Consider the following 26,581-nt stretch of genomic DNA (forward strand, 5'->3'; position numbering starts at 1 on the left):
AAAAATGAAAATTAGGGCTGGGGAGATAGCTAATTTGGGAAAGTGCTTGCCTTGCATGCACAAGGGCTTGGGTTCAATACCCAGAGCCATCAAAATAATAATAAAAAAAAAGAAAAGAAAAAAGGAGCATTTAAAAATGAAAATCAGATTTGAGTTAGTTGGTAAGTAACAGAGTAATTATAGGAGACTGTGGTTCAATACCAAGCTACTTGTGTTAAAAGCCTCCCCCCCCCCCTTAAATCCTTGGCTCTGAGAACTGAACACGGAGGGAGTCAGGATTCCTGCCGCACCCAGTGCTCAGTGCCCTTGTGAGCAGCTGGGTGGCTTCTTCACCAGAAGATTCAGAACAGGCACAGCCACAGTGGGAACAGGACTCTTTACTGGAGACTCTTGCTGGGGCAGAAGGACACAGCACTGCCCAAGAGTGTGCAGCTGCCCCCAACAGGAAGGGCGCTGGCTTCCCAGCTGGGGTGGCTGGTGGGGCTGGAGGTGGGAGTGCAGGGGCCTCAGCTGCCTGTCAGGGGGGGTTTCCTCCCCAGGGAGCACTCCCACTTCCAGGGAGGGCAGAGTCTGCATCCTGGTGCCTGAGGTCACCTCCTCCATGCCCCTGCCACACCCTGCAGGAGCTTCTCTGCCCTGGGGTGAGGAGGAGCAGCAGCAGCTGTCAGAGGACTCCCAGGTGTGGGGTGAAGGGAAGCAGTAGCCATGACAGCCCATCCTCAGGGTCCTGGAGTTTGCTGCTTCTGTGACTCCTCAACTGTTCTACCCTCATGTGGTTTATGCTTTCAGAGTCCCTGGGAAGGGGTCCTGACTCAGGGGTGCCCCTGGCATGGGAGTGAGTTTGAGTGAAAGGACTGGGAAGGGCACCCACCATAACCCTGAACAGTTAATTGGCCAGAGCTGCATTTGCCCTTTGTGGTTGGTGAGAGGGCCTGAGGTTCTCATCCCCCACCAGGGTTTCACTCTCCTTATCTCAAGGGGTGCTACTTTTTCTGGGAGAACTGACTCACTTTGACTAAGTCTAGGAGCTCATACACAAGACAGTTGGCAGATTCATGAAAAGGAAAATGTTCCAAGGGTGAGTTTTCTCAAGGCCCCCTTCATGTCCTTGTTCCTCAGGCTGTAGATGAAGGGGTTCAGCATGGGGGTGACCAGCGCATACATCACAGAGGCCACTGTAGCCTTCCTGGGAGAATCAGTAACTGCAGAACTAAGGTAAACCCCAAGAGCAGTCCCATAGAACAAGGAAACCACCGACAGGTGAGACCCACAGGTAGAAAAAGCTTTATACCTTCCACCAGTGGACGGGATTCTCAGGATGGAGGAAACAATTCGAGTATATGAAAAAATTATGCCAGACACAGGACCAATACCCAACAGCATGGTTGATAAATAAACCACAATGTTATTGATGAGGGTATTAGAACAGGCCATCTTGAGCATCTGAGTCAGATCACAGAAGAAGTGGGGGATCTCCAGGTGTTTGCAGAAAGACAGACGCAGCAACAGCAGAGTGTGCACCAGGGCATCCAAAGTGCTGATGAGCAGACAGATCAGGACCAACAGGACACAGAGGCGGGGGTTCATGATGACCATGTAATACAAGGGGTGGCAGATGGCCACGTAGCGATCATAGGCCATCACGGTTAGCAGTAAATTGTCCATGCATACAAAAACCACAAAAAAGCATAGCTGAGTGAGACAGCCTGCATAAGAGATGGCTTTGCTTTCTGTCTGGATGTTCAGCAGCATCTTAGGGACCACAGTGGAGGTGCTACAGATGTCAGTGAGGGCCAGGTTGGAGAGGAAGAAGTACATGGGGGTGTGGAGGTGGGAGTCAGAGCTGGTGGCCAGGATGATGAGCAGGTTCCCAACAACAGTGACCAAGTACATCGTCAGGAACAGTCCAAATAGGATGGGCTGCAGCTCTGGGTCCTCTGAGAGTCCCAGGAGGAGGAATTCTGCTGCAAGTGTTTGGTTTTCGGACTCCATGTGGTTGAGAGATCTGCTGAGGGTAGAGACATGGATACCAATGGAAAACACCAGTTACTACTTGGTGGAAAGAAGTCTTTGGTAATCACTTAAAGTTATGGGTAGTAAGTATATAAACCATGATTCTCTTCAGGTTCTCTTACTCATTCTTTCCTTCACCTATTAATTCAAGAATAAGTTTATATATTGCAATTAATAAGATTAAATGACTTCTTTTTTATAATTGTAAAAACAGCCCTGAAATGAAAATTTGCTATTTTATTTATTGGAAATTTCAGGCCTAAATGCTCTCACGAAATCTAGTATTAAATTGTCATCAATTATTAAGACAGTTTCTTTTCCCAAATCATCTTAAACCTGTTGTGAATGTCGTACTCTGTCTCTGCTCATCAATGCTGGTCTTGGGTGTTGCTGAAAATCACCATCTCAGGTCTTTTCCTGCCTCCTTATGAGAAATGACATCATCTACCCACTCCTTGAAAGATATCAGAGTGTTCATTCATCTCAAGCCATTCCATTGGGATCTATTTAATTTGAAGGGATTTCTTTAGCCACTAAAATCCTTGAACTGATTTTTGTTTGTTTTTCGGGTGTGATGATTTGTGATTTGATCCTAGAATGAAGGATATTTCTAAAAGCACTGAATGAGTCCCCACATTGTATCATTTTTACAAATATCACAGCTCTAGTGAAAATGACTATCTGGTCTTTAAAAGAAAAGTAGGTTGCTGTTTTTTGAAAAGATGGTTCATTTATTCATTTCTTCAGCCTACCTTGGTATTGGTCAAATCTCAGTGTGATTTTGGTGTGCATTTTCTGGTGGCTAAATACGGTGAACATTTTTTCTTGTACAGTTGGCCATTTGCATTTCCCATTTTGAGAAGTGGGTGTTCAATTTGTTTGACCACTTACCGATTGGGTTATTATTATTATTATTTTTTTAAATTTGAATTGTTTTTGTTTTGAATTCTAGTACATCTGGGATCACAGCCCTCTTTCGGAGTACAAGCTGGGCACAACTTTCTCCCAGTCTGACAGTTGCCTCTTCACTGTGTTTAATCCCTTGCTGTACAGGACCTTTTTGATTTAATATCATCCTGTTTATTGATTCCTTCTTTATATCCTGAGCCTATGGGGTTATTCGGGAAGTCTTTTCAAACACCTAAAAGTAGAAGTATTTGCCGTATTTGTTTCTCATATTTGTAATGTTGTGGTTTTATAGCAAAAAAGGCAGGCATAAAGAATAAAAAGAGCAATAAGTGCTGGTTAGGATGTGGGAAATAAAAGAAATACTTTTATACACTGCTGGTGGGGATGTAAATTAGTCCAGCCACTATGGCAATCAGGAAGGAGGTTTTCCTAAAAAAGGTAAAAATGCATCCACCATATGATCCAGCTATAAATAGCCTACCTTGGTATTGGTCAAAAAGGACGAAAGTCATTATAGTTTTGAGATACACAAGTGCCCATATTTATTGCTGCACAATTCACAATAGTCAATTTGGAAATCAGCCTAGGTGACCATTCTGGGATAAAGAAAAGGTGGTGTATGATTGACATAATTGGAGAGCATGATATTGAGCAAATTACATGAGACTCAGAGAACAAAGTATCACATATATATACTCACTGATGTGGAAGCTAGAAGGGAACAAAGGGGACTCCTAAAATTGGAAGGGAAACAAGAAGAACAGAGGAAGCGGATTTGGGAGAGGTCAAGGGGACGTGGGGGGACAGCATTTGAAAACGAAATTAATCAAATAGTGTCTTTATGCAAGCATGACCACAATCAGTCTACCGTTCTGTGTAATCAATATGCACCAATTGTGTAGATTATCAGACTAATTTTAAAATTTAAGTATTTATCTGAGAATGTGCATGTGGAGGAATCCCAAGGGAAGTGGTGGAGGGGCCTTCAGGAGTCCTGAGAGAACAAGGGAGACTGTCAAGCATGTTTTTCTCTCTGCCTGTACCCTGGTCAGGGTGGGGAAGAGGACAGCTGGAGTAGGCATTGCTGACGCTCCGGCCACTTTAAAGGATCAGAGACCATGGGATGCATTACGAAGTGAGAGAAGAAGAACATTCCTCCGCACAGGACGGGGAAATGAAATGGAGCCAAGTTCAGCTGAGTGATTTGAAGGACTAAGCATTGTAGATGTTAATCAGGAGAAGTCTACTGTGCTAGGGACGTGATGTAGAGTCTGGAAATATTAGCTCTAATTATTGCTGCTGTTACTTTACTAACAATGGTATAATTGTTGTAAGAAGAGGAAGTTGTCTTGCTACAACACAGGAGAGAAAAGTTTCAGCTGTGTTTAAAACCTTCCCTTTCCCCTGGATATACTGACACCCGGGCTTCATTGACACTCACTAAGGGCTCTTTAAACATAATGATGCTTATATATTTCCAGAAATAAAAAAATGCAATGAGAAAGTCTTCATACATTTTCTGTTAAAATGTTAAAGATTTTCTCAGAAAATTAAAAACAGAATTAATAAATATGGTCTCAGTGGCATATATGCCAGCTACTCATGAAGCCAAGGCAGAAATACTTCTAGAGCCCAGGAGTTCAGGCTCAGCGGGGTAAGATAGGAAGACCCCATTGAAAACTAAATCATGATTAAAAGAGTGTTAATTGTCATCCTGTAATTACAGTTCTGGGTTTGCTTATCCACAAACAATTGGAAGCAGAGTATTAAATGTGTACCTCACATTTACTGTAGTGGACTTCCTTCACCATTAGGGGGAGAACTAGAGCTGTGGAGTGAGGCACAGGCAGGAAAACGGGTTTTATTTACCGGTAGCTTTGAGGAATACAGAGGAGAGCTATTTTCTGTCTCAAACCTCCACCTTCCAGGAATCAGGGGCACACAATGCTTTTATAAGACAGATAAAAGGGGGATAAAAGGCAACTGACATGCATATGTAGACTGTGGCAGGCTGCATTCATCAGAAAGGAGCATAGACTGGATTTGGCCAGCCCTGGTCAGGTCCAGCTCTCTCTGCTCAGCATCCAATCTCAGTGTGAAGAAGTTGAGGAGCTAATTTATCAGCAGCATTATTCACAGGACCAGCAAGCGTCCAGGTACAGAGGAGTGAAGGCAACCAGGAAGGCTGTGGGTAGAGCAGAGTAGCCACTGCCCTCCCCAGAAGGTCGTTTCCCACAACAGGCTGAGCCTGGAGGACCCTGTGCTTGGTGATGTGAGCAGCCACAGAAAGGCAGAGGCTGTCCTGCACTTCCAAGGGACACCAGGTACTGACATTCACAGAGACGGGGACAGGAGCGGGGCTGTGAGGGCTGGGGGCAGAGAGTGAGGAGTTAGTGTAGATGGTTTTGCAGGATGAAAGTGTCCTGAGGATGGACGCGAGTGATGTCCAAAACATCAAGAGCATTCATTCAGGCTGTAATAGTGGCAACTTAAAGTGGTTGTAACCATAGAACTTTTATGTCTATTTTACCACAACTTAAAAATTAATTCGTAAAAAGCATTGGAGGAACACTTTCTGAGTAGCTTCATTGATGTCCCTCTCCTAGATGGAGATTTGTGAAACCACCCACCCCTCATGTCTCCCTCTGCATGCACGGAAAAGCCCTTCTCAGGGAAGAGTCCCCCACTCACCCTGGCCCCTCTCTCTCCCTCAGCCAGGAAACTGCAGAGAGGACAACAGTTAGCACCATCGAGGGAGATGCTGATCTTTCCTCTGCCTGTTTTTGGTTAGAATCACAGAAGTGTCCAGCTTAGAATGAGGAGGGCAATGGGTCTCCTGGAGGAGTGCACGCAAGGACAGGGCTTTCTCACTCACCACCTTGGTCCCCTCCTCACTCCAGCACTTGGAAGAAGGATCTTTGATGGTACAGAGATTCATGTAAGAACTGGATGCTCCTTTTAAGGTCTACAAATGTCTTTAGAAATAAAGGACAGGAACTATGTGTAATGAGCCCCTGAGGGTTAGAGATTATAAAAAGAAGAAGAACAACAAAACTTATGGATTATCACAAAGTCCTCAGCACCCAGCCTCCCAGATCCACACACAGGGGACACAAAAGAGACAAAGAATGACGAGGTGGGTATTCTCCAGAAAGAAGAAGGTTGTTATACCACTGTGGCCCCACAACTGGCATGCATCTTAATTCCCAAAGGGCTTGTTAAACACACATGTTTGAGGTCTATGGGAGAATCTGGCAATGACTAGATCTTCAGAGAGATTCTAGAATTTTCCTTCTGTCACGATTCCAGGTGATGCTGATTCTGTTGGTCCAGGAACTCCACATTGAGAGCCGGGAGTGGAGAACATGGACATTTGCAAGTCTTTCCCACACGGCAATGAACGTAAAATTGCTGCTAAGTAGTTCCTGGTGTCAGGAAACCTAAAAACAAATTCATAATCAGCTTCAGATAAAAGGAGTTCTTTCTATTTCTTTTAAGGAATTGCAATAGCTGGAGACCCAGAGTCTGTCACTGGAAGAGGACTGAGCAGTTCCTGGAGAGGAGGCCTGGACTCAGGATGAGTGGGGTCCTTGACACACATGATGGGAAAGAATTTCAGCCCATTTCAGTCAGAGACATGGAGATTCATTTAGGAAAGCAGATGCACATACCAGGTATCAGGGAAAGCTCGGTCCTATAGGTAGGACCTAATAGGAGACAGAGTATTAACCTGTTTAATACCTGGAGACAGGGTATTAACAAGAAACGGATGGAGGACAAGACAGAGACCAGTCTTGTCCTTGTTTACAATAAATCCCATTACCATGAGAACCTCAGGCACTGGGGACATCACCATGACAACTCCTGTCACTGAGGACTTATCACCGTGACAACTCTTGCCATAGGTTCAAATTTTAACATGATTAACGGAAATAAAATGGATAGTATTCTAATTATGTTTTCTAAAGTAACCAATGGTGGAGGGGGGATTGGAAAATATTTAAATCAGGTATCTGAAGACAACCAATTGGAGAAAATGGAGTGAGGTCTTCAATCAGGTCTGTATAGGCAAGAGAATATCCCACAGTTCAGGATATATGTAGACTCTAATTCCAGACATTGGGGTCTTGAGCCCCCGTCTGGGCCCACTGTGTTCTACCTAATGGAGTGCCATCTTTACCTTCAATAAACTCTGTTACTTCTTGGTGTCTTGCTCAGTTCTTTGTTCCTGACCCCAAGGTCCTGGACTTCAACTGGAAATCCCAATGGCAACAGTTCCTGTCCCTGATGCTGATTCAATAACCAGGACAAGGTTTTTAGAAAAAAAAAAGGAAGAAAGAAATTTGACTGCTTTGCTAGCAAAGGAGATCTTCAAGAGCCTCCTCACATCACAGAGGCTGCCATTGCACATGCTGGGGACAGAGGGCTTTAGAGGGGATGCAGGGTTCCTCTCCAGATATTATTCTGTATAGTGCATAAGGCGATGAACAATGCACGGATTAACCCTGGGTGAATACGGGGTACCTTTCAGGATTACAAATTTCCCTAAAATTTGAGAAAGAATGGTCTGAGAAAGAGACTCACTTGGGTGTGACTAGTCTAGAGAGACCTGTGGATCTTTACAATGACAGCCCTGTCCTTCCTTTGATCTGCTTTCTACCTGATGTTCTTTTCTAATGTTTTATATTCTACTAAAAGTCTAGGAGTAAGTGGTATGTGTTCTGAGGACAAGGGACAGGGAATGACAAAAATTCCACCTGGACAAGTTGTTGGGAACACACTATGACAGGTGGAGGCCAGTGGCAGTTTGTGGAGCCCAAGGTCTGTTGCATTCTGCTGTTCATCTGCTGTGTGTATAGGAAGGGGAAGCAATGGCCCAGGACACACCAGTTCCACAACACTGTGCCTGGCACAGTGACACCTGCTGTAATCCCAGGGACTCTGGACTCTGAGAAAGGAAGATTGACAGTTTGAGTCAACCTGGGTAACTGAGGAGAACCTGTCCCAAATAATTAAAACAAAACAAAACAAACAGGCAGAGCACTATCCTAGCATGTGCAAGGCCCTGGGTTCAACCCACAAACCTCTCAGCTCACAAAATGAACTCCCCTGAGGATGTCCACGGAGCTCCCAGGCTCTCCTTGAGGGGCTCTAAATGAAAGAACCGCCATTCATGATCTAGGCTCACACAGGGGTAAATTCAGAGAGTTCCTTGCTGTGTAACCAGGACGACTTATAGATTCACTGCTTGTTCAGGCAGCATGGCGTGGTGGGCACAGTATGGACTGTGGGTGGTCAGTGTCCAGACCTCTATTAACCCTCATGAGCTGTGCAATAATGGGGATATAAATCAACCTCTGTGTGCCTCTGCATACCCATCTATAGCACAGGAACTAACATTAATTCATTTAAAAATTAAAAACAGAATGTAAGTAAAGGTAGATGCAACAAATCACCGTGTAGAGACACGGAGAGGACAGGACCCCAGAGAGCTGAACCAGGCACCCCTGGTGGGATCTGGGAGGGGTGCCTGAGGGCCCAATGTGAGCTGAGGGTGTGTGCAGGGCAGGGGTGAAGGCTGAGAGTCCAGCACTTTCCTCTTTGGCCTGGTAGAAACTAGGGCGAATGGGAAGTAAGCCACCTGCAAGTATGGACTGCTCCAGGCTCCCGTCATCTGGAGAACCCAGGGAAGCCTGTGTAACTGCACTGGGTTCCCGTCAGGCAGAGCAGACCCTCCTGCAAAAGAAGCTCAGAGATGACAAAGGTGATTTCATAAACATGAAAAATCCATGGTAATCACAAGAGAGGCAATTCTGAATTTGCACCCACCTGATGGTTACTTGAATGAATTTTTACTATAGACAAGCAAAATAATATCCTGGGTGAATTCACCACACATCTTCTCATAATTGTTCACCAAGGAGACTAATAAAATCAGAAAGCATCGCCCAGATTTGAATATGATTTCCAAGTTGGACTGATGGGAAATGCAGAGAACTGTAACTATAGGATCCACATGTCTTTTAATCTCAGCTAGCTGGGAGACTGAAGCAGGAGGATTTCAAGTTCAAGGCCAGCCTTGTCAATTGTGATTGATTTTGTCACAAAATGAAAAATGTTATAGCTCAGTGGTTAAGTGCTTCACATTTCTACCTGTGGACCAGATAAACAACAATAGCAAAAAGAAAAAGAAAAAAAGGAAGGAAGAAAACAAAAGACTATGTATATATTTAATCAGCACAGATGGACTCTTCACTAAAATATGACCAAAAGCAATATGTAGGTAACTTTTTTGTTTTGTTTTTGGTATCAGAGATTAAACTCAGAGGCACATAACCACTGAGCCACAGCCCCAGCAATGATCAGTTTATATTTTGAGATGGGATCTTACTGAGTTGTTTATGGCCTTGGTATATTGCTAAGGATGGTCTTGAACTTGAGATATTCCTGCATGACTATCTGCAGTCACTGGGATTACAGGCAAATACCACCATGCCCAGTTATAGGCATATTTTTAAATACAAAGAATTAAAATTATATGGGCAGTATATTCTCTGACCACAATGCAACAATGTCAAGATAAATCACAGAAGCATGAAAAGGGACCCTCCTTGAGTCTGGATACTGAGAAATGCATTTCTATATCATACATAAATTACATAAGAAAACAAAATGGATTTTTTGCAAGTTCAGTTATCTTTATAAATTCTGGCAGAAAGGAGGAGAAAATCAAGAGGAAATTGATGATACTTGAAAGGGAAAGGGGTGAAGTGAGAAGTGATTTAGTGAGGATTAAGTGGTTCAGTGGAAGAGGGTGTGTCTCACATGTGCAGGGCCTGTGTTCAATTCCCAGAACCACTCTTCCTGATAAAATTTCATTAATATTTGATGTGTGCTCACACACACAAACAGTTAAGTTTTGCTGTGCTTAGCAAAACAAGGAGTTCTGTGAGAAAGTATGAACTCTTTGAACTGTGTCCTTGTTGCTGTCTTAAGAAGATAGGAGAAAAGAATGTTCTGCCAAGTGTAAAATTTATATTTATATATATATATATATATATATATATATATATATATATATATATATGTGTGTGTGTGTGTGTGTGTGTGTGTGTGTGTGTGTGTGTGTGTGGTTGCCTGGGAATAACTAACCACAAGTTAATTGATAAGAAATACGGAGCACTGTGACCATAAACAAAGTTTTCCTGAGAATGTTTATCCATGCTTGTAAGGATTAAGCTGCCGAAAGGATGTTTTTTCTTTCCCCTTGTTTTAATTAACAATGCTGTATAAAAGAAGGAGAGAAAAAAGTAAAGATGGTGCTTATATTCTACTGAATTTGTGTGTGTGCTCGTGTGTCTTTCTTAAGCATCTCTGTTGTACCAGGAATTACAAATTGTCAGCGGGTCTGACAGACGGCGTCCCTGGGTGGGCAGCAGAGATTCCACTTACTGGCAAAGGTAAGTGAAGGGGAGAGGTACCATGGGATCAAAAATCTCAAGAAGTCAAATGTAACAGGCAATTATGACTTTGCTTAAGGAGCAAGGAATTGTAATTAATAGAAAAACAGCTTCTGTTTTTATGCTTGCTATTAAAACTGCATCTCCTTGGTTTTTGCACTCAGGGAATTTAATGGTTCCTGCTTAGGAACATGTAAAAGAAGATTTGCAAAAATATTTAAGGGAAAAGGGTCTGGACAGTTTACCTGTAGCTACTTTTTCTTTGTGGAAGTTGGTAAAAGATGCACTTTTATCTCCAGATGTAAAAGTGCGTGAATTTTTACAGCAGACACGGGGAACTTGGATGGAGGTTCAGGACAGGGAATCAATAGTTTCAGTGAGTGAAAGTGATTCCTCAGATGATGAGGCCCCCATTTATGACGCTTCTAAATTTAAAACAGAGGATCCACCTTCTACAAAAGAGGAGCTAATCCTGTAAGTAAAAGGAGGGACCGAGGGACTCCCAGCACTGCGGAAGCCCTTTTTTGCTTCGGGGAACTCCCGCCTTCCTTCCCTGCACTGTGAGGATTATGCTACCTCTGTCTACTTATCTAAATGGGTTTTAGAAGTATTGCACAATCTTGCAGTTAAAAGTTGGGTTTAGGTAATTGTTCAGTTTATGATTTCAGATAATTCATGCCAGAGAACTTAAATACTTAGGATGGAAAACTAAAGAACTTTACTTCCAAGTTGACAAGTAACTCCCAATCATTCAGTTTTTCTCCAATTTTGAATTGGGTAGCCTAACAAAATGTCACTGTGTGTACCAGTGCATTAATTTGGACAAGGATAGCAAATCATAGTATGGTATCTGTTGACAAAGCAAGATGTAAAGATATAAAATTTTGTGAATTGTGTCTTAAACTTGTATCATAATTCTCAACATTCAAATCTAAAAATTATGACTTATGGTTAAAATGCCTTATACATGAGGTGTCTGCTCAGAATAACAGTTTTCCCTGCTCCTTCCAGACCTCAGTCAAAACTTACGTTAAAATGCAAATAAAGGAAGCCTGCAAGCTCAGTACGAGACTGACATGAGGCCTAAAAAAAAAAAAAAGTAAATTGTATGGTATTTACTAATTACTGGCCAGTCATTTTTTTCTAGGACTCTTGCTTTTTCTTAGATTCTGGAATTTTTTGGACTCATGATTTTGATCCTACAGACGTAGGTTAATGTTTTTCTGATCAGTTCTATTTTTGACAACTGTGGAGTTTTTAAGACATTGCAATGGAGATTTCACCTGCAAAAAGCTACAAGGCCTTTACTATTGTGTTATGTGTGCACACTTGTGTTATGTGTTGTATGTCTATATGTGCATATGTCCATATATCATATATATGATATACAAATTAAAATATATAAGGAGCACTCATAAAAATTTAAAAAAATGGATCCAAAGATCTTTAATTCACGTGATTAAAATGGTTCAATTTAAATTTAATAAACAGATAAAAATAAATGTCTTTAAATTTAAGTTTACAAGTTTTTCTAGGTGTTCAAAAAAACTAATAAAGTATTAATGTCTATAAAATGTCGAATATGCCTTGGTTCTAGGACTTTTCCTTCAACAACAACAACAACAACAAAAAATGGCTATCACTGTTCAATATACTTGTCTAATATTTTGATAAAATAAGTAAAGTAAATTTGATATGGGATTACTCATTCATGAGTATTTTTGTTAGATATCTGATTGATTTACTAAGGTCTGTATAAGTTTGTTTTTACAATCAATCATGTGTTAAAAAGACAAAAATTTCTTAAAACATAAGTTTACCCATAACATTGTGTTTATTAAGTTTTATTTTTTCTAAGAGCAAGCAATCATAAAAATTAAACAACTGATTAAATAAGAACTGTTATTTTAGAGCATTGCACTGTCATTTCTTTAAAAGCTAAACTTGGTTAATATAAAAACATCAATGTAATTGTGATGCTATTAATGTGCTCATATCTTCCAGGTATAGAAGTCTGTAAGGTGGAAGCTTTAAAAGAGCATTATATCAAGCTGGTGTTCTAAAGTTGTATGGTAATTTTAAGCTTAAAAAACATATTGGGGATTTATTAACTGTTATCAATAAGATATGTAAAGTTTTATATTACTTTTTACATTGGGAAATAATTTAAATGTATTTTTAAGTCAATGAGAGCCTAATCTATGTAAAGGTTAATATTGTAAAGCACAAAATATTTTGCTATCTTTCCACAAATGGTTAAAAATTTTCAGCCTTTCTTTAATTCATGTTTTAAATGTGATATCATATGGTGTTAGCTAATGTTCATGTGACCTCAAACAATTTATGTAAACTTTGAAAAATGATATTTAAAAGACAAAGGTCAACTTTAGAACTAAAACACTTAAGATTTATAAAAAGCCCTGCCTTACCTGAGATAAGGCTCTGTGTCCCATCTTACTACATGTGAGAATGACTACAAAAGCAGTAGGCCAGATTTTAGTTCATTTAAAGTTATGTTCAAAAGTCGTTTTTTTTCTGTCAAGATTACTAAAATCTCAAACAGGGGGTATAATGTATAACTCAGCCAAAATTCAAGGTAGCTATTACACGAACTAAATATGTTTTCACCCTTTTTAATTTTATTTTGTGGTTTTCTTATAAACAGTCTAAAGATTGCCTGTTAATGTTTTGCAGAGGTGTTGCTTTAAAAACACACAACCTGGGTTAATTTAAGTTAATAAGCCATCACCTACGAGACAGATAGGATAATACAGACCCCAATTAATAAAAAGATAAATAATTATAAAGTTATAGACATTAAAGCCCAGTACTCTTAATATAAGGCTGTTAAAATTTATTTGCTGGATGTTTAAGATAAAGATTTAAAATTAAAGTTAAATCAAAAGGGCCAAGAAAACCAATATTTGGCTCTTGCCCTCTGAGTCAGTCTGAATCGAGGGAACAAGGGACTTCTCTAAAGAGCTTTGCAACTCTGGGCCACATGACCTCTCGATCAGGGAGATTAATGAGACCACTGGAGAACAGAAAGCCAATCAGTGCATTTGCTATAAAGAGGAGGGTCATTAGAGAAGGAAGATATCCCTGATGCTTCCGAGGGAAGCCACATGTTCAAGCAAGACCTGGTCCCATCCTAGCGCAAATGGCACTAGCAGAACTGAGAAGCTGCTGTAAAGTTTCCCCAGGAATGACTCCCATAAACACTCAGCTGACTATTAATAATAGATAAAAACAAAAGTCAGTTTAATTGTTTCATCTTAAACACTCAGCAAAGACAGTTAAAACCAAAACACAGCCATTCCTGGGCATTTTAAATAATAATAATAATAATAATAATAATAATAATAATAATAATAATAATAATTTAAGGTATACACCTTATGTTAGCCTGAGATAAGTAAGATAAGTAAGACTGGAGGCTACAAAGAAGGACTCTCAGACAGAAATGTCTGATAACTATAAAAAGAGACTATCAAGAGGAGATGCCAGAGACAGAAGTTTTTAGTTTAAGGCCTACAGATATTCCTAACCTACACAGGTAGGCTTGGTATTTGTTAGTATGATTATCCAGCCCTGAGTAACAGAATTAAAGGTTTCTTTATTAGACACAAAGGTCATTCAACTTTACCAGGACCACTTAGTAAAAAAAAAAAAATGCTGCTGCTGATTTAGCCTCCAAAAATGTCTGCCTTTCTATCTAGGGATCCCCAAACTTTACATCCTCAATTTCACCTTAATGCTTCTTCTTTAGCTCATCATTATAAAATTCCTCGTGAAGCGGCTTCTCAAATTATTCACGATTGTTCCCTCTGCTCTGCACAGATACACTCTCCTAATTTTGACATTAATCCTAGAGGCCTTTTACCAGGTAATTTATGGCAAATAGATATTACTCATTATCCTTCTTTTGGCAAATTAGCATATGTTCATGTGTCTATAGATACTTACTCTCATTTCATTTATGCTTCTCCTCATTTAGGGAAAAAAGTCAAAGATGTAATTGCTCACTGTATGGAAGCTTTTTCCATTATGGGTCTCCCTAAATATATTAAAACAGATAATGGACCAGCATATACTAGTACATAATTTGCAAGATTTCTTCACACTTATGATGTAAACACACAACAGGTATTCCTTATAATCCTCAAGGACAGGGTATAGTAGAACGAGTTCATCAAACTCTTAAAGCATATCTGTCAAAAACAAAAGGAGGGAATAGCGGCAGTCCCTGCTCTCGTTTGGCACATGTATTATTTACTTTAAATTTTTTAACTGTAGACCCAGCTACAAAATTGACAGCTTCAGATCTCTTATGGCATGCTAAGGGACAAACAGCCCATCCACTTGTAAGGTGGAAAGATGTTTTAACAGGACAATGGATGGGTCCTGATCCTGTATTAATGTGTGGAAAAGGAGCTGCCTGTGTTTTTCCACAAAATGATCCTGGACCTCAATGGATTCCTTCTCGTTTAATACGGTTTGACTCTTCCAAAAATATATCATGAATTCTTTTACCTCTTTGGTTTGTTTTATATCTTATAGATGCTGTCCCTAACCTTTTTTCTCCTTTTTGGAGCTGTGAAAGTTGCCTCTTTCAATCATACCAATGTATGGATGAGATTGGCTCAATTGGCAGGGACTGATAATATCTGCCTAAAACAAGATGTCCATCTGGGAGCAGTATTGGGTTCCTGTTTGCTTCCTGTCTGTCATCCAGCAGAAGAAATAAAAAAATATGACCTTTTCCTCCAATTTTGATAAAACTATTACTTATGCTGATTATTCTAATTGGGGCACCCCTTCTTATTGCCTACTCCACAATGCAGTTCAAGTTATAACCACTACTGTTATTGTAACAGATAATGACACCTGCACTGAGTTTCACAATTGTGCAACTAAATGTAGATCTATGGGACCTTCCTTTGCATGTAATAATTCCTTTGCGGTTCCTTCAAGTTATGGACATGTGCCACTTCCAAGAGGCTGTTTTTTTTTTTTTTCCTGTGGAACTTATACATTCAACTACATACTGGCAAATATGACTCATGGAACACGTTGCTGTTAGTCACCTCACACTTTTCCTTCCCTCCTTTGATGATTTGCTTCCTGAACATCCTTTTCGTCGCTTACGAAGAATGGCTATGCTAACATCGGACTGTATGGACGATATAAATTTATTATCTAAAGCAGAGTTTGATGCATTGACCTTTTCCCTTGTGGGGATCCCTGGATCGGCAGCAGGAGCTTATAAGACAGCTATGAAATTGGCATGTGTAATGGCAAAAAACATTAATTGTACATCTACTGCTCTAGCCTTGTTGAATGAAGAACAGCAGGTTTTACGACAAGGAGTTTTGGATAATATGCTGCTATAGATTATTTACTATTGTTACACCATAAAAAATGTATTCAAGTAAAAAATATGTGTTGCTTTAATCTGACAGATAACAGTGTTCCTATTGATACAGAAATTCATCATTTGAAAGAAATGATTGATAATATCAGACAATATGAAGGAAATGAAGAATTATTTTCATGGTTAACATCTTGGTTTCCTAATATTTCCTGGTTAAAAGAATTAATGATATGTGTGATTTTGATAGTTGGCATGTTTATACTTGTTTGTTTCATTGGTCACTGTATGATCACTTGTCTCTTATCTCGTCCTCCTGTGGTGACTTCATACGCCCCCCCCACCCCCCGATGGTTTGGATGATTGTTGCCAATGACGGGTAAGATGAATCACTGCCCATATCAACCTAAGACAGAGGCTTTCATTTCCCATCAATGGAAGTCCTCCATGTTGGGTAAGAATGTGGCAGTATGGTTCACAACCTAAGACAGGCGCAATCGCCGTCATTGCTATTTAAGGGGGAACTGTGTGCTCACGCACACAAACAGTTAAGTTTTGCTGTGCTTAGCAAAACAGGAGTTCTGTGAGAAAGTATGAACTCTTTGAACTGTGTCCTTGTTGCTGTCTTAAGAAGATAAAAGAAAAGAAAGTTCTGCCAAGTGTAATATATATATATATATATAAATTTTACATATATATGTGTGTGTGTGTGTGTGTGTGTGTTTGCCTGGAATAACTAACCACAAGTTAATTGATAAGAAATATGGAGCACTGTGACCATAAACAAAGTTTTCCTGAGAATATTTATCCATATTTGTAAGGATTAAGCTGCTGAAAGGATGCTTTTTCTTTTCCCTTGTTTTAATTAACAATGCTGTATAAAAGTAGGAGAGAAAAAAGTAAAGACAGTGCTCATTTCTACTGGATGTGTGTGTCTGTGCATGTGTCTTTCTTTAAGCATCTCTGCTGTACCAGGAATTACAGATTGTCAGCAGGTTCTGACACTACAATTTTACTAATACAGGATGTACACCAATAACTACTGCTTTGATTCTATTTGCTTAATGCAATCAATTTTAGTGTATATACCAGACACTAAAATATCTCACACACACATATAAGACAGATATAGTCCCTAAATAACTACCAACGTGTGACACTTGTCTGACCCTTTCACAGGTGTGGAAACTGAACTCGGAGAATCAAGGTAATGGGTCTGTGAAATGGAGTAAAACACAGGAAAACAGGATTTCTTACAAAGCTATTTTCTTAAAGCCCATAGTTGAACATTGGCTAGGAAAATAGGATTAAGTCAGACTCAGGGATTCTGGCATCCTGCTTTTTTGTTTTGTTTTGCTTTTTAGTTGTAGATAGACACAATATTTATTTATTTGTTTTTATTTTTATGTGGTGCTGGGGATCGAACCCTCACACATGCTAGACAAGCGCTCTACCCCTGAGCCACAACCCTGGGCCATGGCTACTGTTTTAATCAGCTCTTCATTGCAGTGACTAAAAAGTCTGAAAAGAAAAACACAGAGGAGAAAAAGGAGAAAAGGTTTATTTTGGGCTCATGGTTTTTGAGGTGCAGTCCATAGTTGTCCACATTCATATCTGTGGACTAGAGGTAAGTCAGAGCAGCATGGCAGAGAAAGCTTCTTGGCCGATGATTGACTGATGGCAGCCAGAATGGAGACGGAGAGAGGGACCCGAGACGAAATTTGTCATTCAAGGACATGCCCCCAGTGATATACTCAACCTAGCCATATCCCACCTGTCTACAATTACCTCCCAGTAATACATTAAATTATTAATGAATTAATCCACGAATATGGTTACCATCTCATAGTGTATTCATATCACCTTTGACACTCCTGCATTGCCACATGAGCTTTTATAGGGACAACTCATATCCAAAACATAATATATGCCCAATGTTTCATGGTCTATGACTCACTCTAGAAGGCCACACCAGGACATGTGACAGATCACAAGAAAGAAAATACTCCTAAGATGAGTTTTCTCAAAGCGCCCTTCATGTCCTTGTTCCTCAGGCTGTAAATGAAGGGGTTCAGCATGGGGGTGACCACAGTGTACATCACAGAGGCCATGGCACTCATTCTGGGAGAATCAGTAAGAGCAGAACTCAGGTAAACCCAAATAGAAGCCCCATAGAACAGGGAAACCACAGACAGGTGAGTCCCACAGGTAGAAAAAGCTTTATACTTTCCACCAGTAGATGGGATTCTCAGGATGGAGAAGACAATTCGAGCATATGAGAAAATTATCCCAGAGACAGGACCAAAACCCAAGAGGATGGTTGCTAACAATAAAATAGTGTTATTGATGAGGGTATTAGAACAGGCTACCTTGAGGATCTGAGTCAGATCACAGAAGAAGTGGGGGATCTCCAGGTGTTTGCAGAAAGACAGACGCAGCAACATCAGAGCATGCACCAGGGCATCCACAGTGCTGATGAGCAGACAGATTAGAACCAGCAGGACACAGAGGCGGGGGTTCATGATGACCATGTAATGCAAGGGGTGGCAGATGGCCACATAGCGATCATAGGCCATCACAGTCAGCAGTAAATTGTCCATACATAGAAAAACCATGAAAAAATATGCCTGAGTGAGGCAGCCTGCATAGGAGATGGCTTTGCTTTCTGTCTGGATGTTCAGCAGCATCTTAGGGACTAAGGTGGAGGTGCTACAGATGTCAGTGAGGGCCAGGTTGGAGAGGAAGAAGTACATGGGGGTGTGGAGGTGGGAGTCAGAGCTGACAGCCAGGATGATGAGCAGGTTCCCAACAACGGTGACCAGGTATATGGTCAGCAGCAGGCCAAAGAGGATGGGCTGCAGCTCTGGGTCCTCTGAGAGTCCCAGGAGGAGGAATTCTGCAATCTGTGTTAGATTTTCTGGCTCCATGTTGTTGAAGACCCTGCTGGAGGACAGGGACAAGGTGACAATGGAATACAGAGAGATCAGTGTGGGACAGAGGACTTTGGTCCATGACTTAAAATCTGAAATCTTTAAGAAATTCTTCTCTTGAGATTCTCCTACTCACTTCTTCCTTTACCCACTAATTCTTGACTAAGTTTTTACATTCTAATACAGAAAATTAAGTGTGTGCATTTTTAATACCACAATTCAATAATAAACATGTGGTATTTATATTTGAGAACCTATGAAGTTTGAATGCTATCTTTAAATGTAGTCTTAAACTCTAGTAGTTCCTTAATAAAGCATCCAACTTGGTCAGATGACAACATTTTACTATAGAAGCTCAAGCATGTAGCTCATATAATTTCTCTGAATATTTTCATCTTTTCTAATTTTAGGTATATGCTAAAAATTGTAATCTCACATTCTCTACTACCTTATTGTAAGAAATGATATCATTCTTGTATTTATTCAAATATTACATATTTCAAAACTACACCAACCAACTCCTTTGGGGCCTATATAATTTCAATTAACAATATTTTGCCACAGAACCTCCAGTGTGTAGTTCACATAATTTCTCTGTATATGCTCATCTTTTCTGATTTCAGGTATCACTAAAAATTATAACCTTACATGCTTTACTATGTTATTGTAATAAATCCCATTATTCATGCATTTATTCAAATATTTTATATTTTAAGTCTGCCTCAATGAACTCTTTTGGGTTCTATAAAATTTTAATTATTGGGTCCCTAGATTTTCTATTTTTCTTTTTGAATGGTGATTCATCATATTTCTTATATTCCTACATGAAGTTCATTATCAAAAAGCTGAATCTATATTTTGCCTACTAGAGAAACATTACACCCAAAGTAGAAATTCCCACTTCCCAACCTCTCTTTTAGTGGTGCTGGCAACTCACCACAGATGGACACCACCCTCTCTCCCTTTGTATTTTCTACTTGGAGACAGGGTGTCATTTAGTAGCTCAGGCTGGCCTCCAGTTTGTGATCCCCCTGCCTCCGCTCCCAGGAAAGGGAAAGATACATGTGGCCCACTGTGCCAAGCTATCATCTGATCTTTAAAACAAAAATAAGTTGCTACACCTTCTAGTGCTCACTGTGCCTTCCCAGAGCCTCAGTATCTGGCCTTTCTAATACTTTCACATGTGCTGATGAACTCCTAGCTATCCTTACCTTTCATAGCAGGCAGAAAATCCGCAAGATTGAAAAATTCTAAGAGCAAATATATTACTGAACAAGGTTTTGCCATGTCAAAATGAAACCATTCTAGTCAGGCCATGGTGGCGCACACCTGTAATCCCAAAGGCTTGGGAGACTGAAGTAGGAGAATCAAGAGTTCAAAGCCAGCCTCAGAAAAAGCAAGGTGCTAAGCAACTCATTTATACTCTGTCTCTAAATAAAATGCAAAATAGGGCTGGAGAGTTGCTCAGTGGTCGAGTGCCCTTGAATTCAATCCCTGGTACACCCCCACCCCCACTGCCAAAAATGAAACTCTTCTAGTTCTATGCATGCTGCTGGAAATGAGAGAAAATGAAATAAGCCAGTCAGGAAGAAAAAAAAAAAGAATACTACTTGTTCTCACTCATATATAAAGGCTGGAAAATTGAGGTCCTGGAAAGAGAGAGTAGAGTAGTGATCACTGAAGCCCAGGACAGGAGGGAGTCAGGAGAAACAAGAGGTCAGATACAATGTACCAAATACAGGTGGGTGGGATAAATACGTTTTGATGTTTTACAATATTGTAGGGTGACTATGGTTTGCAAAACCTGCTACAATTTTTCAGATATTATTCTGACACTGGCATTTGAATACAGAAGTACTCAGAAGACATTGATTATATTCCCAGGCATTTTATTTTTATGTTGAAAGATAGACTTGCTAATTTTCCAAGGCTGGCATTGAACTTGAGAGCCTCCTGCTTCAGCTGGTGAGAAGCTGGGATCACAGGTATTTGTCAGTGAGCACAGTGTATTACACATTTTATAATGAACTGGAAGAGATGAGTTCAAAAGTTCCTAGCCCATGGAAATGAGCAATGTTTAAGGAGATGGAAATCCCAATAACCTTGATCTGATTATTGTACTTTGTGCATATATTTCTACTATCTCTGTTATCTACATAGACCTAAAACAAGGTACACTAAATATATGTCCAAATTTTATGTGTTAATTAAAAATTTAAAAATGTAACCGATGTGATTCTGCAATCTGTAATTGAGGTAAAAATGGGAGTTCATAACCCACTTGAATATAATGTATGAAATATGATATGTCAAGAGCTTTGTAATGTTTTGAACAACCAATAAAAAAAATTAAAAAAATATACAACCGAAATTATTCATCTAAAATGTGAGCTTTGGAAGGGTGCATACTCATAATGCAAGTGGAGGGAGGGTGGCAGGCACTGTCTCTGGAGAGAGCAAAGGAGTGGAGCAAGCAGTCTTCCCTGTGCATTCATCTGGCTGGGGAGGGAAAGGGCACTGCAGGATCAGCCAATGCTAACTTCCAGGCCAGTGTTGGGATCATAGACCACAGGACATTTATGAAGCAAAGGAAGAAGGACATTAATTTATTAAAATGGAGAGAAAAGAGGCTCAGCAATGTTTGTGTGCTTCCAATGACTAAGGCTCTGTAGCTAAGTTATTGCTGCTGTTATTTTTATTAGGAATAGTAAGGTTAAAGATGCAGCAGCAGAAGATTTGGTACCACAGGGAGAGGCCTAGAGCAGGAGAGGAAAGGTGCAGCAAGGTGTGGGATGGTCCCTGGGCCTCGCTTTCCTGACCCACAGGCTGTGAGCTGCCTCACTATTCCTCACTGAACATTTTGGATGCATGAATGGAATGCACACTTGAAAATTTAAAAATGCAAGAGTAGAGTCTTGACCATTTTCTGTGTTACAATATTGAAAATTTCCTTGGAAATTTAGAAAAGGATTTCTAAAGGATTCAGCAATTCTACCTCTGTGTCAGGGTTTCTACCTATACTAATCAAAACCAGGGTGTCAAAGAGATATTTGTACACACTTGTTCCTAGCACCATTGTTCACAAGAGCCAGAGGGTGGGAGAAACCCCAGCACCCATGCACAGACAAAAGGGCACACATAGGGCTCTATGCAGACAGTGAATTAAGTAAGGTTCAGCATTTAAAAGGGATGAAACCTTTCTTTTTCTTTTTCTTTTTAAATTCTTTGTTAACATTCTGCAGATGAAGGAGTATTTAACACCTTTCAGCCAAAGACACCACCTCCTCCTGTTCTTGGGAGCATCACCTCCATGTCCAGTTCAGAAATGTCCTGGACCAGGCAAGGCAGGGCCAAGGCTTCAGTACTCACCAGCTCTGTCCCTCTACTTCAGTATCCTGGGGGCTGATCCTTGCGTGCAACAGAGGGCAGAGAGGACTGGGTGGTTCTCTAAGTGGTTCTTCCAAATAAATGGACAGGATTCTTCCATAATGAACCCCAAGGGGTTAGAGATACAAGACAGTGAGAATCACAGAGCTCTCGATACCCAACCTCCCAGTTGCTATCTCCAGAGAACAAAACAGAGGGAGGGTGCTATATTGGCTATTCTCCAGAAAGACAAAGATTGCTCTTCCACTGTGGCCCTCGGACTTAGTGCACACATCAATTACTGAGAGGCCCTGTCAGAGTACACATCCTGGTCCTTCCCTAGAGTCTCAGATTACCATTTCCACACCTATACAATACTCAGAGAAATGTTTTATTTATTTATTTTGGTAGTGGGGATTGAAGGCAGGGCACTTACCAACTAAGCCACATCTCCATTTCCCTTTTTTGTATTTTACTTAGAGACAGGGTTTCTTTGAGTTACTTAGGACCTCACTAAGTAGCTGAGAGTGACTTTGAACTTGTGACCCTCCTGCCCTATCCTCCCAAGCCCCTTGGATCACAGGTATGAGCCACTGTGCCCAGCCAGAAAAGGTCAGACTCGGTGGTATTTGGGGAATACTCTGAAATGTCTGAGACAATTCAATATATTGTATATACACAGAAATGTGTCTGTTTCAGCACAAATTAAACAGTAAGTATTGGAACTACAACACCACATTAGTAAACTTGTGGGGCACAATACTTGCCTCCACATAATCAGAAATGTATTATTTGGGTGTGTGTGCATGTGCGTGTGTTCCAGCCCGCCATATTAAATATTCATTAAATCAATTCTCACTTCACTTCATTTTTCCCTTTATTTTCCTCTTCATTTTGTCTTCATTTTTTTCTGGAATTTATACAAACACATGATTAGAAAAAAATTCATTTATTTATCATGCAATCTAGATACAGGAGCTCAGTTTACCTATCTGGAGCCCTGCCTTCTCTGTTTCTCTGCACTGGAATTTTTTTGGGGGGGCAGGGAACCAGGGATTGAAACAAGGGATACTTAACCATAAGCCACATCCCTAGCCCCTTTATTTTTTATTTTGAAACAGGGTTCAAGTTGCTTAGGGCCTTGCTAAGTTGCTGGGACTGACATGGAACTTGCAGTCCTCCTGCCTCAGCTTCCTGAGCTGTTAGGATTATAGGTGACCAAATGGGATTTGTTTTATGAAACTTTTTAAACCATAGTCTTAATTAGAATAAGATATACTCCAATATGTATAATGTGTCAAAATATAATCTACTATCATGTATATCTAAAAGGAACAAATGAAAAAAAAATTAAAAAAACATAGTTTTTAATTGTTAGTTGATCGTATTACATATGAAGGAGCAGAAGCATATAGAGGTTGAGTAATGTCAGTTGGTTTGGGTTAGTAATTGTTGGTACAAACTGTCTAAAGTCCCCATTGCCCCAACCTGCCATCCGACCCCAAGCAGTATTGAATGTACAATCCATCATGGTCTCACAGCAGGCAACTCTACTTTTGGAATTGCATGTGTGCGGACTGAGACTGCAAAGTGCCTGCACCTTGTTTCAGAGCACTTTAAATGGAGTGGGGAAGTCTTCCAGATGGAGGGCCTCTTGCATCTGCTCTACTGAGTATTTTGAACTTGGCCAAACCACAGCAGCTACCATCCCTGGACATTACCTATTCCTGCTGTGTCCAGAGCTGATCATCCATGACAGCCAAAAGACTTTCAGACCCATAAGCTAGGCATTAGCTTCCACCAGTCCTAATTTGTGGAGAACAACTTGTACAGTTGCGATTTTCTCATTTCTAAACTGTGTCCTTCTCCCCTTCTATCACAACACATTACAGTTGCTCTTGACTCCTGAGTCTCCGGTTATGCCTAAAGGTCCTAGAACAAATGCCCTTGATTTTGGCCTGATTGTTGGTTTTTCTGCAAGTTTGCTGATATTAGGAAGTTTTGAGCAATGATATCAGAACAACTGCCACGTATTGGGTCCTGGCCAATTGTAATGCAGTACGCTGGGGGTTCTCAAAGTGGAGTTCTTGGGCCAGCAGGAGCACATCATTTGGAAACTTGGTAGAATAGAACTCTTAAGACCACAGGCCAACCCTAGTAAGTCTGAGACTCTAGGGAAGGACCAGGATGGGTATTCTTAAAGGGCCTTTTAGCTGTTGGCATGGCATTGAGTCTTAGGGCCACAGTGGAAGAGTAATCTTTGTCAATCTGAGAATAGCCAACATAGCGTCCTCCATTTATTTGTTCCCTGGAGAGGGCAGCTGGGATATTTATTGAGAGCTCAGTGATTCTCACTGCCTTGTATCTCTGATCCCTTGAGGCTCATTATGGAGAACTGCTGTCCATTTATTTGTAAGAACCACTTAGAGAATCATCCAGTCCTCTCTGCCCTCTGTAGCATGCAAGGATCAGCCCCCAGGATTCTGAAGTGGAGGGACAGAGCTGGTGAGTACTGAAGCCTTGGTCCTGCCTTGCCTGGTCCAGGACATTTCTGAGCTGGACTTGGAGGTGATGCTTCCAAGATCAGGAGGAAGTGGTGTTTGTGTCTGGATGAAACATGTTAAAAACTTGTTGATCTGCAGAATTTCCTGGGTGAGGGAGAGAGATGGGACTGGGTCGGGATGGGACCATTCGCTAAGGAGGGCCTTCCCATGCATGAAGGGTGGGGAAAAGAGTGGTTAGTCCAAACTCCACCAAAGAAAAATATAAATAAAGTAAATCAGAAAGTGTTCCTTAAACATTTTTAAATCAAATTGTTTTTTAAATTGTGTACATAGCAAAGTTTAATATCTTGACCATCTCTAAATGCAGTTCAGGGACAACAGGCACATTTACAATTGTTCAGCAATCATCACCAATATCCATCTTCAGGACATTTCTCATCTGGTAGAATTACACTCCATCTCCATTGATCAGGAGCTCTGCCTTCACTTCCCCAGGCCCTGGCTCCCAGTCCTCTGTTCTTGTCCTTATGAATTTCAACACATTGTGTCCCTCATAGAAGTGGAATCTCTGGCCTTTTTTGTGCCTGGCTGATTTCCCTGAGCACAACATCGTCAAGGTCCACACTGGAGCTTGTGAGACAGTTGCCTTCCTTTTAAAGGCTGAGTCTTTATTCATTATCTGCAAAGAGCACTTTTCACGAGCCCTTCCACCTGTCCATGGGTGCTGGAGTTTCTCCCAGCCTCTGGCTCTTGTGAATAATTATGCTAGGAATGAGTGTGTACAAATATTTCTTTGACTCCCTGACTTTGATTATTTTAGGTAGATACCATTACACAGAGGTGGGATTGCTGAATCCTTTGGGAATTCCTTTTCTGAATTTCTGAGGAAATTTTCAATATTTTAACACAGAAGACATTCAAGACTTGTTCTTGCATTTTGAAATTTTCAAATGTGCAACTTCCGTTCATGCATCTGGAATATTTAGCAAATAATGAGGCAGCTGGCAGCCTGTGGATCAGGAAACTGAGGCCAGGGACCATCCCACACCTCACTGCACATTTCCTCTCCCGAGTGCTCCAGTCCTCCCGCTGTGGTGCCACACGTCTGCTGCTGCATCTTCAACCATACTCTTCCTAATAAAAATAACAGCAGCAATGACCCTAGCTACTGTTTAAAGTACATTCATTTTTCTAAAAGTTGTTTGTTCCTAGCACAGAAAACTTTTAAAATTAATTCATTATTTCTTAGAACCCACAGAGTCGTCTTCGTTGGACGCACACAGGAAGATGTTGTTCAGCTTCTTTTCTCTCCATTTTCATAGATTAATGTCCTTTTCCCCTTGCTTCATGAACATCAAGTGGTCTGTGATCCCGAAACTGGCCTGGAAATTAGCGTTGGCTGATCCTGCAGTGCCCTTTCCCTCCCCAGCCAGATGGATGCACAGGGAAGACTGCTTGCTCCTCTGTGTGCTCTCCTAGAGCCTATGCCTGCCGCCCTTCCTCCGCTTGTGTGTTATGAGTAAACATCCTTCCAAAGCTCACATTCTAGGTCAATAATTTCACTTGTATATATATATATATATATTTTTTTTTTTTCGTTTTTCTGGTTGCATATGATGTAGGGTCACACCATTTGTGCAATCATACCCATACATGGGGTCATAATGTCCATCTCATTCCACCATCTCCCCCAGCCACACACCCTTTCCCTTCCCCTTCCCTCCCATCTGCTCAATCCAAAGTTCCTCCTTTCTTCCCTTGTCCCCCTTCAGTTGTATATTTTAAAATATTTAATTAACACAAAAAGTTGAACATATATTTAAGGTACATCATAATAGATCAATATGACAACCAAGTAGTAGAGAGACATGCACAAAGTACAATAATCAGATCACGGTTACTGGGATTTCCATCTCCTTAAACATTGCTCATTTCCATGAGTTGGGAACTTTTGAACTCATCTCTTCCGGTTCTTTATAAAATATGTAATACGCTGTGCTCATTGACAAATGCCTGTGATCCCAGCTC

General features: G+C 40.7%; 1 protein-coding gene across 1 annotated transcript; it reads right to left on the reverse strand.

Moving 5' to 3' along the window:
* Nucleotides 1-1,053: 1,053 nt before the first annotated feature.
* LOC124092266 (olfactory receptor 7G3-like) lies at nt 1,054-18,680 on the reverse strand. The gene is made up of 3 exons (XM_046443730.1): nt 18,188-18,680; nt 11,455-11,465; nt 1,054-1,986 (listed from the first exon to the last, which is right to left on the reverse strand). The coding sequence occupies exons 1-3, from the start codon at nt 18,678-18,680 to the stop codon at nt 1,054-1,056; spliced, it is 1,437 nt and encodes a 478-aa protein (XP_046299686.1).
* Nucleotides 18,681-26,581: the final 7,901 nt, after the last annotated feature.

The sequence above is a fragment of the Marmota monax genome, unplaced genomic scaffold (assembly GCF_021218885.2).
Source record: "Marmota monax isolate L192 unplaced genomic scaffold, Marmota_monax_Labrador192_F-V1.1 WCK01_AAM20220418_F8-fsc00102, whole genome shotgun sequence".
Taxonomy (NCBI): Eukaryota; Metazoa; Chordata; class Mammalia; order Rodentia; family Sciuridae; genus Marmota; species Marmota monax.